Raw genomic sequence first — 13,527 nt, 5'->3', positions numbered from 1 at the left:
GTTTCCTGAGATCATTTTGTGTTTTCTCATAGATAATAGATTGTCTGAGTTATAAACTTGTAGACAATGGCTCTTTTTATTGGCCAGTTTATATAAGTCTCAAACAACTTTGCTGTATAGATTTTCTCTTTATTTTACAATTGGGACAATGGATGTTAGTTACTCCATTTCTAATTGGTAGACAAGTAATCATGTGAACTGCAGCTTTCTGCAGAGGCTTCCAGTGTTGCATTATTAATATGACTGGGCCTCTAGAAAATTCTTTTGGGCCGTTAATTTTGGACTATCAAATAAGTCAGAAGCAGTACCACCAAGGACTTTATTGCTTCAATTTCACTATACTAATTGCATTGATAAAAATTTTTACAGTATGCTCTTTTATTTTTCACTAAGTGTTATATAATTAATTCTATTGAATTTAGGAAAGGTAGCTATTTAGTGGGTTTCTTTTGACCCAAATCATCAATTATTCAATGTTTACCTATAGTAATCCAATTGATAGTATTCTTACAGTACTCCGTAAATCTGTCTAGTGTGGCACTTAGAAATGACACTAAAATTAACATTAATTATGTCTCGGGTTTCTTTCTTCAAGAAAACGGAACCTTGTCTGGTTCTTCTTGGCTTCCCTAGTGCCTTACAACACAGTGTGCAAAATATATAGTAGATTTTGATGTTTGTTGAACCTGATTTTGAACTGCACTTTCATTGTGCATCCATGCAAAATCCCACTGACGTATCAAGACCAAGGTTTCTGTCATCATATTAGAATAACTATTTTTTGTTTTCTAGTCAGCCGTTTGATGAACAGATAACATAGAGGTCTCAAATACTGTTGTTCCAAGTGCTGAAATTAAATGAACTAAACATGATGCCACTGAAGATAGTACTTTTGCTGTATAAGGCTGAGGCATAGTGACAGGACTAAAAATACATTTCAACATATTACATTAAGAAAAACATGATTTATATAAGGAAAGAAATGAAATTAACATATTTGCCTTTTTAGAATTTTGTCCTGATTCTGCTCATTTTAATACAAACCCTCAGAGTCACCTTGATTTTGACTATTTTATTTTTGCTGAGAAATGAACTTTTTCAGTTGTGTTAGATTACCATAAATGAGAATATCAAACAGTAACTAGAGCCCCCTCAGTAGTGGGGGTATAATTATCATATTGGCCTCATAAATCATTTGCTTCCCAGCACTCTATCAGGCCATGAGAGCAAGAGCTGTGGCTTTGTTCTACCTACACGATGTTTCAATAAAGCCATTTCTGTTTTTATTCACTCAGATTTACAGTTTTTTCTTTGTATTGACATTAACCAGTGAATCTATTAGTTTCCATTACCAGCAGACTAACTAAAACTATAAATAGTTCTAATTTCTTTCACAAATCCATTCAAGCTACATAGATACAGTTTATTGGATAGAACATCTGGGTAATCTTGTTTGTCCTGTCTTTAGGCAAAATGCATACTTTCTTAAGCTTGTCCTTTCATTTAGAAAAAAGAAAAAAATCAACTTTAGCAGCTCCATCTGTTGACCTTAGATAACAGATAAATTGGGCATCTAATCATCTAGGAATCTAGATAAGATGCCAAGTCACTCCATCGGATTTATAATACTGGTGTAAAAAAAAAAAAACCCCACAGTATTATGTTTCCTTGTTTGCTGGTTCTGCCAAAAACCAAAATATCATAAATACCATAGATATAATTTTTTTAACATCTGTCTTAATACTATAAAAAGATTAGGTCTTTTCTTCCAAATGTAAAGCAAGCTGCCCAGCACTAACTTAGAACACACTTATCATAGCCTAGCATATAAGCACATTTTAGCAAGTTTTAAAGATGGTCTGTAGGAGTGTAATTATCTTGGACAACTGTTGTACTGGAATAACCAGTTTAGTATGTTACAACTCTCTCAGTGTAACAGATTGTGTGGTGATTACTATAGCCCTCCAGGAGTTCTCAGAGGCAAGCACCTTAATTTTGGCAATGGTTGCAGCTCTTCAAGCCTTTGCTCATCTCATCTGTTTTCTGTTTCTGCTTTGGTTCACACATAGGGTGTCCTCTAATGAACTCAGTTTTTCAGAAGAGTTAGAATCACTTGATTGTACTGTCATTTCTACTGGCATTTCTTTTCAATTCATAAGTATACAAAGATGTGAGGTATTTTTTCCTCAGATTCTGTGTGAACCTAAAATTGAATCCAGGCCGGAAGCGGTGACTCACATCTGTAATCCCAGCACTTTGGGAGGCCGAGGCAGGCAGATCATGAGGTCAGGAGTTCAAGACCAGCCTGGCCAGTATGGTGAAAACGCTTCTCTACTAAAAATACCAAAAAAACTAGCCAGGTGTAGTGGCACGCCTGTAGTCCCAGCTACTTGGGAGGCTGAGGCAGGAGAATTGCTTGAACCCAGGAAGCAGAGGTTGCAGTGAGCCCAGATTGCGCTACTGCACTCCAGCCTGGGCAGTCAAGGAAGACTCCATCTCAAAAAAAAGAAAAAGAAAAAAAAATTGAATCCAAATATTAGGAGATTTCTTAGTGAGGTGCCAAACCTAAGTATTTGGTAACTGAATTGGCTAAATTATTGGCTGATATTTTGGTTTTGTAAACAATCACATAGAGATCTCTTATGATTCTGCCCTATATGAATGTTGAGTTTTCTTCTTTTGGGTCACTGAATGTTTCTAGATCAGTAGGAACTCAGCCTTCTCTTCTATGAAAGCTTTTAATGGATTAACGGAAAACATAGTGTGCGTTTTTAAAAGTCACTACAAAGCCGAGATAAATCACACACAATAAAATTAAAGCATTATTTATTTATTTCTTTTTGAGACAGAATCTTGCTCTGTCACCCAGGCTAGAGTGCAGCTGCATGATCACAGCTCACTGTAGCCTCAACCTCCCAGGCTCAAGCAGTCTTTCCACCTCAACCTCCTGAGTAGCTGGGAATACAGGTGCACACCATCACGCCCAGCTAATTAAACAAGGTTTTTGTAAAGATGTCTCACCATGTTGCCCAGGCTGGTCTCAAACTTCTGGGCTTGTGCACTCCTCCCGCCTTGGCCTCCAAAGGGCTAGGATTACAAGTGTGAGTTATCATGCCCAGCCAAAAATAATTTTTTATAGTTTTATACTTATTCCATACTCAAACTCTCCAGTTTTGAAAAATAAGTCCTTTATAACTGGTTTGTCCAAATTAGGATCCAGTTGAGGACCGTATATTGCTAGTGGTTATGTCCTTTAGGGCTCTTTAAATCTGATCTCCCTTTTTAATGTCATTGACTTGTTAAAGAGGCTGGACCTATTGATAAATGAGAATATTTATTTAAACTTACTTAAACATTAAATCTTTAAGCTTACTTAAATATTTAAGAATATCTCTTTACATGTATTCAGAACATTTTCTTACATAGCAAAAATTCTATTCAAATTTTTGCAAGTTAAAAATAGAAAAGTTCTTTGCATCTCATTTGTTTAAACTAGGATCCAATCCAGAACCACATGCTGCAAATGATTGTTTTGTTAACTTGGAACAATTCATTTTATTCATGTCAGTAACTTGTTGACAAGATGAAACTATAGCGTCTTACAGAATGACCTACCTTCTTGATTTGGTTTATCTATCCCTCTAACATGGCACTTGTCCAATATGGTAGCCACTAGTCACAAATGGCTATTGAGCTTTTGAAATGTGGCTAGTCTGAACTGAGATGTGCTGTGAGTATAAAATATACACTGGATTTCTAAGACTTAATACAAAAGAGGTAAAATATTTCATAAATAGTTTTTACACTGATTACATGTTCAAATGATAATTAGGGTAGTATGGGTTAAATAAATTATGTTATTAAAATTAATTTCACCTGTTTCTTTTTTTTAAAAGCGTCTCTACTAGTAAATTCTATCTGGCTCCCATTATATTTCTATCAGATTTAAAATACCCAGGCATGGTAGCTCATTCCTGTAATCTCAGCACGTTGGGAGGCTGAGACAGGAGGATCGCTTGAGGCTAGGAGTTTGAGACTGATTAGCCTGGGCAACATAGGGATACCCCTGTCTCTACAAAAGAAAAAAAAATGTTTTTTATTGTTTTTTAATTAGTCAGGCATGGTAATATACACCTGTGGTCTCAGCTACTTGGGAGACTGAGGTGGGAGGATCACTTGAGCCCAGGAGGTCGAGGCTGCAGTGAGCTGTGATCGTGCCACTGCACTCCAGCCTGGGTGACAGAGTGAGATCTTGTCTCAAAAAAAAAAAAAAAAAAGAAAAAGAAGATTGCTACCCACAAAGGGACTTCACAGCAGTACCCTGACATGTAATAGAAAACAGAACATCAGTAAAGTGTTCCTTAGTTAGACTTTTGTAACATTTGCTTGCTGTGTACCAGCTAAATGATTTTCAGTGGTAGACCTTGCCTAGAGAATTTTAAGACCTAGTGTTCTACAACCCTGGCATCGTCTGGTAGATCCAATAGATGAAACAGCTGCTACAGATTTTTTAATATATCTGATAGCTGAAAGGGTTAAATAATATAAACCTGTCAATGTGCTACCAATGTTAATAACCCGGTGCTGCTGATTTAAAAGTAAAGAACTATGTGAGCCAGTGCAGGTTCATGCTTCATTTGTTTATATATTCATTCGTTTTTAGTGTTGGAAAACCTTGGACAGACAATTGTCCCCGATTTGGGATCACTGGAAAGTCAGCATGATTTTCGAACCCCGGAGTTTGTGAGTACTATTCCTTTATCTTAAATTTGTATTCTTTAGCTAAGAGATTTTTCACAAAATGAGAAAAAAGTTCTTTTATGAATTCATTCCTTCAATGGCTGTAGATCCTACATAGGTCTTATTGCAGGGACTGTACGTTCAGAGCTCTAGTGTCTCTTGGGAATAGGTTGCTGAACTTGATTGTGTAAGCATCATGGTCTATAGGTTTGTTCTTCATATTGTTCATGTAATTGCAAATGGGAGTTCATTTTGTAATAAAATAGCATCTTGTTTCTGAAACTCCTGTTCCATTCATTGATACCATTGCTATCAGTATCTGTTGTTACTAACTCTGGAAAGCAGTTTTTAAGCATATACAGGTATATTGACCAGTGCCAGTCACTGGTAGCGAACATAGTCTACTTTCCCTTTCATCCTGGAGCTTTCAGTGATACAACCTACATGTATCTTGTAGGGCTAGGAATATTCTGTTGGTTGTTTCTACCAGGAAGGGAACTAAATGCTCCCACTAAATTGGACTCATTAAAGATTAGCCATGGTTCCTACCCTTAAGGAATTAAAAATCTTATTAGAAGCTACTGTGATTTTATTAATGCCTTGTTTAAAGAAAATTAGGCACATAGGATGCCTTGTGCAAAATATCCTTAGTAAATAGATTTTTACATTAGGCTCATTTGGAGGGGGGGATGGGAACAAGTGTTTCTATGACTCATGTACCATATTATTGCACCAGATATGTAGGAAAAACATGCCAGAATCTACTTACATTTCCTGATTTTTGTTCCTGCTGCAAATGGCCTACCACTTTAGGAGTGCAGAAACCTTTTTAAATTTATTTTCAATGTGATATACAATCACCACTCCAGTAATTGGCAGAGCACAATTGTATTATTGGTAAAGACCAAAAAAAACCTCATTATGTGCTTTTTCTGTTCTTGCTCACTCTTTATGGATTGCCTAGTCAATTCAACCAAGAGTAAAGAAACTAGAGAGTGCTCTGGACTGAAAAGGAATGGCACATAAAACTGTATCCACAATGCCATTTTATTTCAAAGTGTGGGACTCCTGTGGTGTACTAGCAGATTGCCTACTGTGAAAATCATCTGGATATAATAGAAAGACGTAGTATTCAATGACTTCCCTATTATATTCAATAAGATTTCTGGTAAAGGGAAATTGTGAATGCCCACCAATATTCCTGCATCTTAAAGTAGCAGAGCAATTTTGTGGGTTTTCTAACTTTTGCAGTTAGAGACCAAAAGCAGAATTGACACAGATATTTCACATTTGAGTATGATACTGGTAGACACTCGTGAAGCTGCCTCTTTTTTTTGTTGTTTTATTTTTGGCTCCTTTTGTTGATACGTTTAAAGCAACATATCTAATCTAAAAAGAACTGTGTGCAACAAGGTGTTGGTGCGCCTGGTAAACCTATACATAGTTCGCACCAATTCCCTATGTGAAAATAAAAGTATTTTCCTCAAGAACAGCCTTGAGTGTATTGCGATGTTGCAGACTGGCAAGTCTCGGCAGTTTGTTGCCACAGATAAGGCAGATACACTGATAATCTTCCTCCACCTTCAGCATTAACTTCTTGAGTACCACATTTTCCTTTTCAAAGTGGAAGAAGACAGCTAGTCTAAGCTAGAATGACCAGGGGTGGAACTCCGGGCTCACAGAATACATTTACCTTATTGAAAGACTTGTTTTCACAGTGAATCTGAGAACACCCAAGCTGGAAGGAGATTCTTGGGCTAAATCCCCACTTTTTTATTTTTCAGTCTCATGCTTACAGAATTATTGAGAGTCATATTGTTAGACTGCATTGATGGCATTGAAAACTGTTAATCACAGTATCCCTGTATGTGTGGTTGATAACAGATTTCTGTATCCTGGCTATTATCTTTCTCTAGTTATGGGTTCATAACATGTTCAGGAGAGAATCTGGGATTTTCTTGTACTTCGTAGATTTTCACACATCTGATGCTCATTAAGGCCACTTCTTTGTGTAACATGTAAATAGCTGCTGTGTTTTCTCTTTAGCATCAGCTTAGCCAGTGTACTCCCAGTTCCACAGTAAACATAAACTGCTGTCTCCATGGTAAACAAACAGACGGTGTAGAAGTGGTGCCTTGAGAACAGGGTGCCCAGGGGAATCTAGCATTATATTTAAGCTCAGCTCTTTTTGTAGGCAGAAGCTTACAGCGTCAGTGAAAATGGGTGGCTCCCATTGTATAGGCAGGCAAATGCCAGGACAAAATCAGGTAAGTTGATTCAAGCCACATTTTAAAATCAGAAATGAGTGTCACAGTACAAACCTGAGAGCAGAAAGAACCCAAAGGCAAAGCAAAATTGAAGAAAGAAGACTGAAAAGAGGAATAAAAGGAGCTGAAAAATCAATATTCTGTTTTTCTCCATCTGGCATTTTGGAAGGTCCAACTGCAGTTTGTGGAGTTGAACCGAAATAAAGCAAAGCCTAGTTCATGTTTACTCGGGTCTTATCCTCAAATAGTTCAGATTTTAGAAGGATCAAGAGCCTAGTGTTTTTATACAATGGGTTGTATTTATAGAGTTTGGCTAACAGGGAAACTAAAATGCTTATCATTATTGGTTCATTTCCTTCAGAATTTCTGTTTTTCTTTCCTTTGAAACGAGGCCTAAGAGAACATTGCCAGTTGAATAGTCTTGGCCGCTGGCATCATAAGCACATTCAAGTTTTCCTTCACAGCTCAGGTGTCTCTAATGTGACTAATAGGTAAAGCCAGCACTGCTGTATAGTGTGCATAAATCACAGTGAAATAAATGCTGCTGTGAACCTCCCGCGTGGCCTGGAGACCACAGCCTACCTTGCTCTTGGCAGCATCCCCAGTGGCTTCTTCTCTCACTTGCTGCGGAGTTTGTCCATTGATTACATTTCACCTGCATATCTGTGTTGCTCTTTTCCAGTTCCTGCCCCACTTTGCAGACCGAGGCAGATAAGTTTAGCTAAACTATGCAAAAATGGTAAGTGGTGAACAGAGATGTGAACATAAGGTGCATGTGTTCTTGCTACCCCAAAGCTTAGGAGATGGGAATGTGTTGAAACTAGAAACTGTGACATAGACACACTCCAAAGTAAGGTGAGTGTGTGGGTAAGAGTCCAGGTGAAAGGGACCCGGCAAATACTGGCATTAGAAAGTAACTTGATGATCTTGCTGTGGTGGGAAACTGTCCCAATCCTGGTTCAGTTTTTCGTTTAAGCACAATGAAATCTGTTTTATAACTCGTTTCATTAACATTTTATCTTGAACGTTTTCCCACACTGTTTTGTTTTCTCCAACATTGTTATTGTCTCTGACATTATTTGTTCAATATATTGATAAGCATAACTAATCCATTGTTACTTTGAAAGCAGTTAGTTCAAGGAGGATGTAGTCAGGAAAATGGTGGCATAGCCAGATGTTCTGGAACTATGTGAATGGTGACTATCATTTGGGGACATGGATGAAAATAGATTAGGTGAATGATGACTCTGGGGAAGGGAATCAGTTAAAGTGAGGCTGGGAACTGAGGACCAGAGACTCAGATAACCTCGTAGAGTTCAGTCTTAAAAGTAGAGACTTCAGAAATAGGCCATGTGATTGAAACTGAGGATGGGGAGGCGTCCACATGGTGATGGAGCAGATAAATGTTGTTCTGCATGTGGTTGCATGCAGGATATCCCACACTTCCCTTAGTTTGCCCAATCCCAGGTCTGGTTAAGAGCAAAGGAGATCTAAGGGGCAGTCATGGCTGGCCCATTAGACCCCAGGTTGATTCCAGGCCCCAAGGAGTTGAAAAAAAAAATAACTGGAGGTGCAGGGGGAGCAGTAGTGGTTAAGGCTATTTCGAGAAACTCTGACTCTGTTGACATTGACCCAGGAACTCAGATGGGCCAGTTGCCTGAGTACACATGAGCTGAGGGATGGGGTGTGGGAAAGGATTCTGATCTAGCAGTAGTGAATCTGCTTGCAGCAAGCTGGAAGATACTGTCATGGATAGAAATCAGGCTGTGGTCAACATGAAAACACAAGGAAAGAGAAGGCCAAGGAATTACGTTTTATGATCTGAGACTGACTAGTAACACCTCCATTTTCCAGCCTTTCTAGAACTCGAGGTTATATATAACCCTACTGACTTTTGAGAAGCTGGAAGATTCTTCTTGCCTCTGATCTCATGCCAACCGAGGATGTTTTTCATTGCTTAGTCTCTACGAAATTTGGAATAAATAATAAGAAAGAATTTGGGATGGCAAAAGAGTATTAGGTTTATAATAGGATAAATCAGGGAAGATGATGAGAAACCATAGGATTTAGAAAGGCTAAATAGAAAAATAGGCTCAGGAAGATGAAGATTAAAGGAGAACAAATATATGTCCCATTAATTAAGTGTCACAGATACACAGAGAGAAGGAAGTCTGAAGAGTAATTATCCCCCTGAGATTTTGTGTAACTGACTCCCTTTTTGAAGGAAGATACTACTTTATAGAAAAATATTTTTGATTCCCTGAAATTCAATTTTTGATTATCTTCAACCATATGAAAACACATGTGATCCCAAGGAAGAGTTAAAATATTAATTTACTAAAATATTCATTCGATATCTACTATTTTAGGTGAAGAAACAGAAAAAAAAATCCCTACACTTGTGAAGCTAACATTTTGATGGAGGAGACATAAAACACAAACGTCAGATAATCCCGTAGAGAAAAAGTAGGGATTATTTGTGTGTATGTGTGGCGGGGGTGACAGTTTTAAATAGGGTGTTTAGGGAATATCTCACTGAGAAGTTCCAAGTGAAAAAACCTCAAGGTGCTGCTGGAGCAAGCTCTTTGGAAATCTGGAGGAAGAGCATTCCCAGCAGAAGGAGTAGCATAAACAGGTTTCGAGGTAGGAGAGTTTGTTAGATACATTTAAGGAAATGGAAGACCACTGTGGCTGGAGTAGAATGAAAGATTGAGAGAATAATAGATATGAGGACTTCATAGGCCATTGTAAAGACTTTGGTTTTACTCTGAGTTGGTAAGTCATTTGAGGGTGAGCCTTTGGAGGGTAAACTGACAGATTTTGAGCAGAGGAGCAACCTGAACTGCCCTGTTTTCATAGGATCCCTTGGGCTGTCCTGAGAATAGATTATGGAGGAGCAGAGCAGGGGCAGAGAGACCTATTAGACTTTCTCAGGAATCCAAATGAGAGATGGTGGTGGGTTGGTCCTGAGTGTTAGTTATGGTGATAGAGAGACGTACTCAAATTCTGAATACATTCTGGGGGTAGAAGCAATAGAATTTGTTGACAGATCAAATGTGAGCTGTGCGAGAAAGAGCAGTCAAGGAATGACTCCAAGTTTTTGACCCAGAAGTCTGTGGAAGGAGCAGTTTGGGGAGAGGATATGCAGGAGAAAAATCAAAATTCTGTTTTGGATATGTTAAGTTTGAGACATTCAGGTGGAGATGTCAGTATGCAGTGGGATATGTGAACCTGGAGTAAGAGTTAAAGAGGGGGGCCCAACCCCCGATGTGAGAGTTGTCAGCACACAGCTGATGTTGAAACCCATGGGACTAAATGAGAGCAGCAAGGAAAGGAGTGAGATAGAATAGAGAGGAGATGCTGGACTGAGCCCGGGGGCACCAGTGTTTACAGGTCACGGAGATGAGGAAAAATCAGCAGGACAGGCTGAGCCAGGAGGAGCCAGTGAGGTGGGAGGAAAGTGAAGAGTCTTGGAAGCCAAGTGAAGAAAGTATAAAGCAGGAAGGAATGACCACATTCTGATGATGATGGAGAATTGACCATTGTATTTAACAATAGGGAAAAGACCATGACAGGAGGGGTTTGGGTTGAGTGGTAGAATCCAAACCTTATTAGAAAGGATTCAAAACAGAATGGAAGAAGAGGAACTGGATACAGAGAATTTAGGTAACACTTTCGTGTGTGTGTCTGTGTGTGTGTGTGTAATTTTCTTTTTTTTTTGCCAAGCAAAAAAAAAAAAAAAGAGCCACCACATGAAGAAAGCCTGTGTGAGACTCGAGAGCATTATTTGGGAGCCAGGATCAGGCCATACCTGAAGCCATAAACGTTGTTCCCCCACTTTTGGGTCTGAGGTGCAGAAGATTCAGTTAATCATGTCTTTCAGTTTGTGCCATGATTATCTTAATAATCTGGTCTGTACCAGGCCCCTCTCTTGTTTTACTTTAAAGTGTATTCTCTTTTGTCCCTACACTTGGTACCCCCCACCAAAGGCGATCATTGTAATATATTTAATTTGTAACTTTTGGTTTATATGTATTATTTTCCACACACATATTTTTATTTTATGAAACTATTATGCTATAGATCTTTTTCTAATAAATAATAAATAAAATAAAGAAATAAATAAAGAAATAAATAAATTAATTAAAAAAAAAAAAAGAACACAGAGAAAGGGGGTAGTACCCGGAAGGGTGATTACCGTGAAGAGAGTTTTAAGATGGCAGGAATTACTGTTTGTCAGGTAGTGGGAGCAGTTCAGTAGGGAGAGAAAATCTGATGATGCAAGAGTGAGAGGGAAGGATTACTGGAATAATGTCCCTGAGAGGGCAAGAATGGAATCCCGTCTATAAGTGGAGGGATTGGCCATAGCCAATAGTAGGGACTGTTCCTTCTTAGAAGTAAGAGGGAAGCCAGCATATTGGGACACAGATGAAATTAGTTCAGTAGATTTGATAGGAGATTGCGGAAGCTTTTTCTTGATTGGTTTTCATTCACCAGTGAAATGGAAAGCAAGGCATTAGCTAAGATTGAAGAGGGAAATGGGATCTGAAGCGAGGAGAAAGGGGTGAGACACTCATCTGGAAGAGTGGGAAAGTGAATGCACAGGGGAAATGGAATGTCATTGCTGGCAGCGATGAGAGCCTACTCAATGGTAGTGGTCATGGTCAGGGTTGGGTGGTTGTGTGTTTTTCCCATTCAAATCCAGCTTGGGGGGAGCAAGTGTAGAATAGGCAGAGTTTGACTTAACCAATTTGGAGAGTGAGAGAGTAGGCTAACTAGAGCAACCTGGAAAAAGTTTTAGGATTTCTGGGCTGTGGCCAGGGCCTGTGTGGGGCTGATGATCCTGAATTTATAGTCCTACCACACTGCCCTGCTGTGTAGCTTTCTCCAGCATCATTCAGACAGCGAGAAAGCAGATAGCAGCCCTCAGCCAGAGTTGGGGCTTTGTAGATGGACATTATGGAGAGTACAATATTGGCAAGATGTCACTGAAACAGTGTGCTCTGGAATGTGGCCCTAAAGATGGAAGGAAGGGAAGAAAGAAGAGGGTCGGCAGATTGATTAGAAAAAGTCAAGGGGCCCCTGGGGTCTTGTGAAATGAGTAGGTAATGTAGTTGTGGTCAGAAAGAGGGATTCTTAAATAAGTTCTTTTTGAATATTTCTTAAATAAATGCTTCTTGAATTTTTCAGGATGGCAAGGGCCGGGGTGGGACTATGGCATTAGTGCATGAAAGGGAGAAGGTGATTGGCAGTAAGAAGTGAGGCTACTGAGAGGCCAGAATGCATTGGTCATGTCATGTCTCTGGATGCATAGGTCCTGGTCTGATGAAGGACACACATTGGAGAGGAACATGTGAGCCCAGAATCAGAATTTCAGTGAACCAGGAGCAGCAGCTGGGAATTTGGAAATGATAGACTTTAGGAAGCTTTGGGGTTGTATTCTATTCACATGGACCTGAAATGAATTTTCTTCCAAGAACGTTGAGGAGTAATGGTCTGGAAGTGGCACTTGGGAAAAGAACATTAATCTTACTTCCTTGCCCTGAGGTGCGAAAGGTATGAGAGAATCAGAGCCAGCTACCCACAGGTCTACAAATTTTTGCTTGCAGGTTTTGTCTCAAAGTGGGTTCAAGGATCTATTTTCACCTTTTTTTTTTTTTTCCCTGAGTAGTCCAGACTTTGTTTTGGTTATTTCTGAAGCAACTGAATTGGTGTTAGGGCTATTGAAAAATATTTTGGTCTATTTTATGGTCAATCCAAGACCTTTCTTGGCTAATCCCAGAAACCCAACTAAACTCTCAAGGTCTGCCCACAGACTTCCAGATCTTCAGGATCAGAAAGTCTGAGAATAAGGCAGTACCCTCTTAGTTAAGCATTTTTTCACTTGGACTTACAAAGAAATATGATGACTTTGCCTTGTGTCTTTGGCCTTAAGCTTGCCAAACTAAAAAAGAAACTCAACCAAAAAAGAAAACCAAACAAAGGAACATTCATTTGGCAAAAGGACTCTGAAAAGGGGGAAATGAGATCAGAGAGAAACTGGCTAGTAAGAATTGCTAAATTGGCCCATTTGCTGTGGTAGGAATTCACATGGCATCTCAAGGCTGAAAGCTTTTTGTGCATTCAAGAACCGAAGGTGATGGAATGTGCATTTTTGTCTGAATATGGAGGAATATTTATTTGCTGTATGTGGCTGAGTCAAAAGCTAAATTTATGGATTTGTTAGGATTGGGGAGTATGAGCAAAGGTGCAGCAGTTTAACATGTGAAGATGTCATTTAGAAATTTTTTGGAATACAGAATGTTGTTTTCCCAGAGAAACAGTCATAAATGGTGATTAAGTTGCTGGGCCCAGCCAGACAAGACCTGCTAAAGCCAGTTTAACTCAGAAGGCTAACAAATGATCATTCTGTACTAATAGTCCTCTTGAACACTCTAATCTTATTTTTTCCATTCTTAGCCTAAAAATGTGAGTGTAAAATGAAAGTCCTGAGTAAGTGAGTCAAGGCTTGTGAAAAAAT

The 13,527-nt window shown here is 39.0% G+C and overlaps 1 protein-coding gene across 3 annotated transcripts in view; it reads left to right on the top strand.

Moving 5' to 3' along the window:
* The window catches only part of ANO6 (anoctamin 6), a 218,413-nt gene that overhangs the window by 82,947 nt on the left and 121,939 nt on the right, over positions 1-13,527 (top strand). For 2 of the 3 annotated variants that reach the window (XM_031000832.3, XM_031000831.3), the window contains one exon: positions 4,664-4,743. The exons of the other annotated variant lie outside the window; for it this stretch is intronic. In XM_031000832.3, the coding sequence (XP_030856692.1) occupies positions 4,664-4,743 (80 nt within the window). The remainder of the gene's footprint in view (positions 1-4,663; positions 4,744-13,527) is intronic. 3 annotated transcript variants of the gene reach the window in all.

The sequence above is a fragment of the Gorilla gorilla genome, chromosome 10, assembly GCF_029281585.2.
Source record: "Gorilla gorilla gorilla isolate KB3781 chromosome 10, NHGRI_mGorGor1-v2.1_pri, whole genome shotgun sequence".
NCBI lineage: Eukaryota > Metazoa > Chordata > Mammalia > Primates > Hominidae > Gorilla > Gorilla gorilla.
Note: the sequence above shows the minus strand (reverse complement) of the source record. Positions and strands in the feature narration are given on the sequence as shown.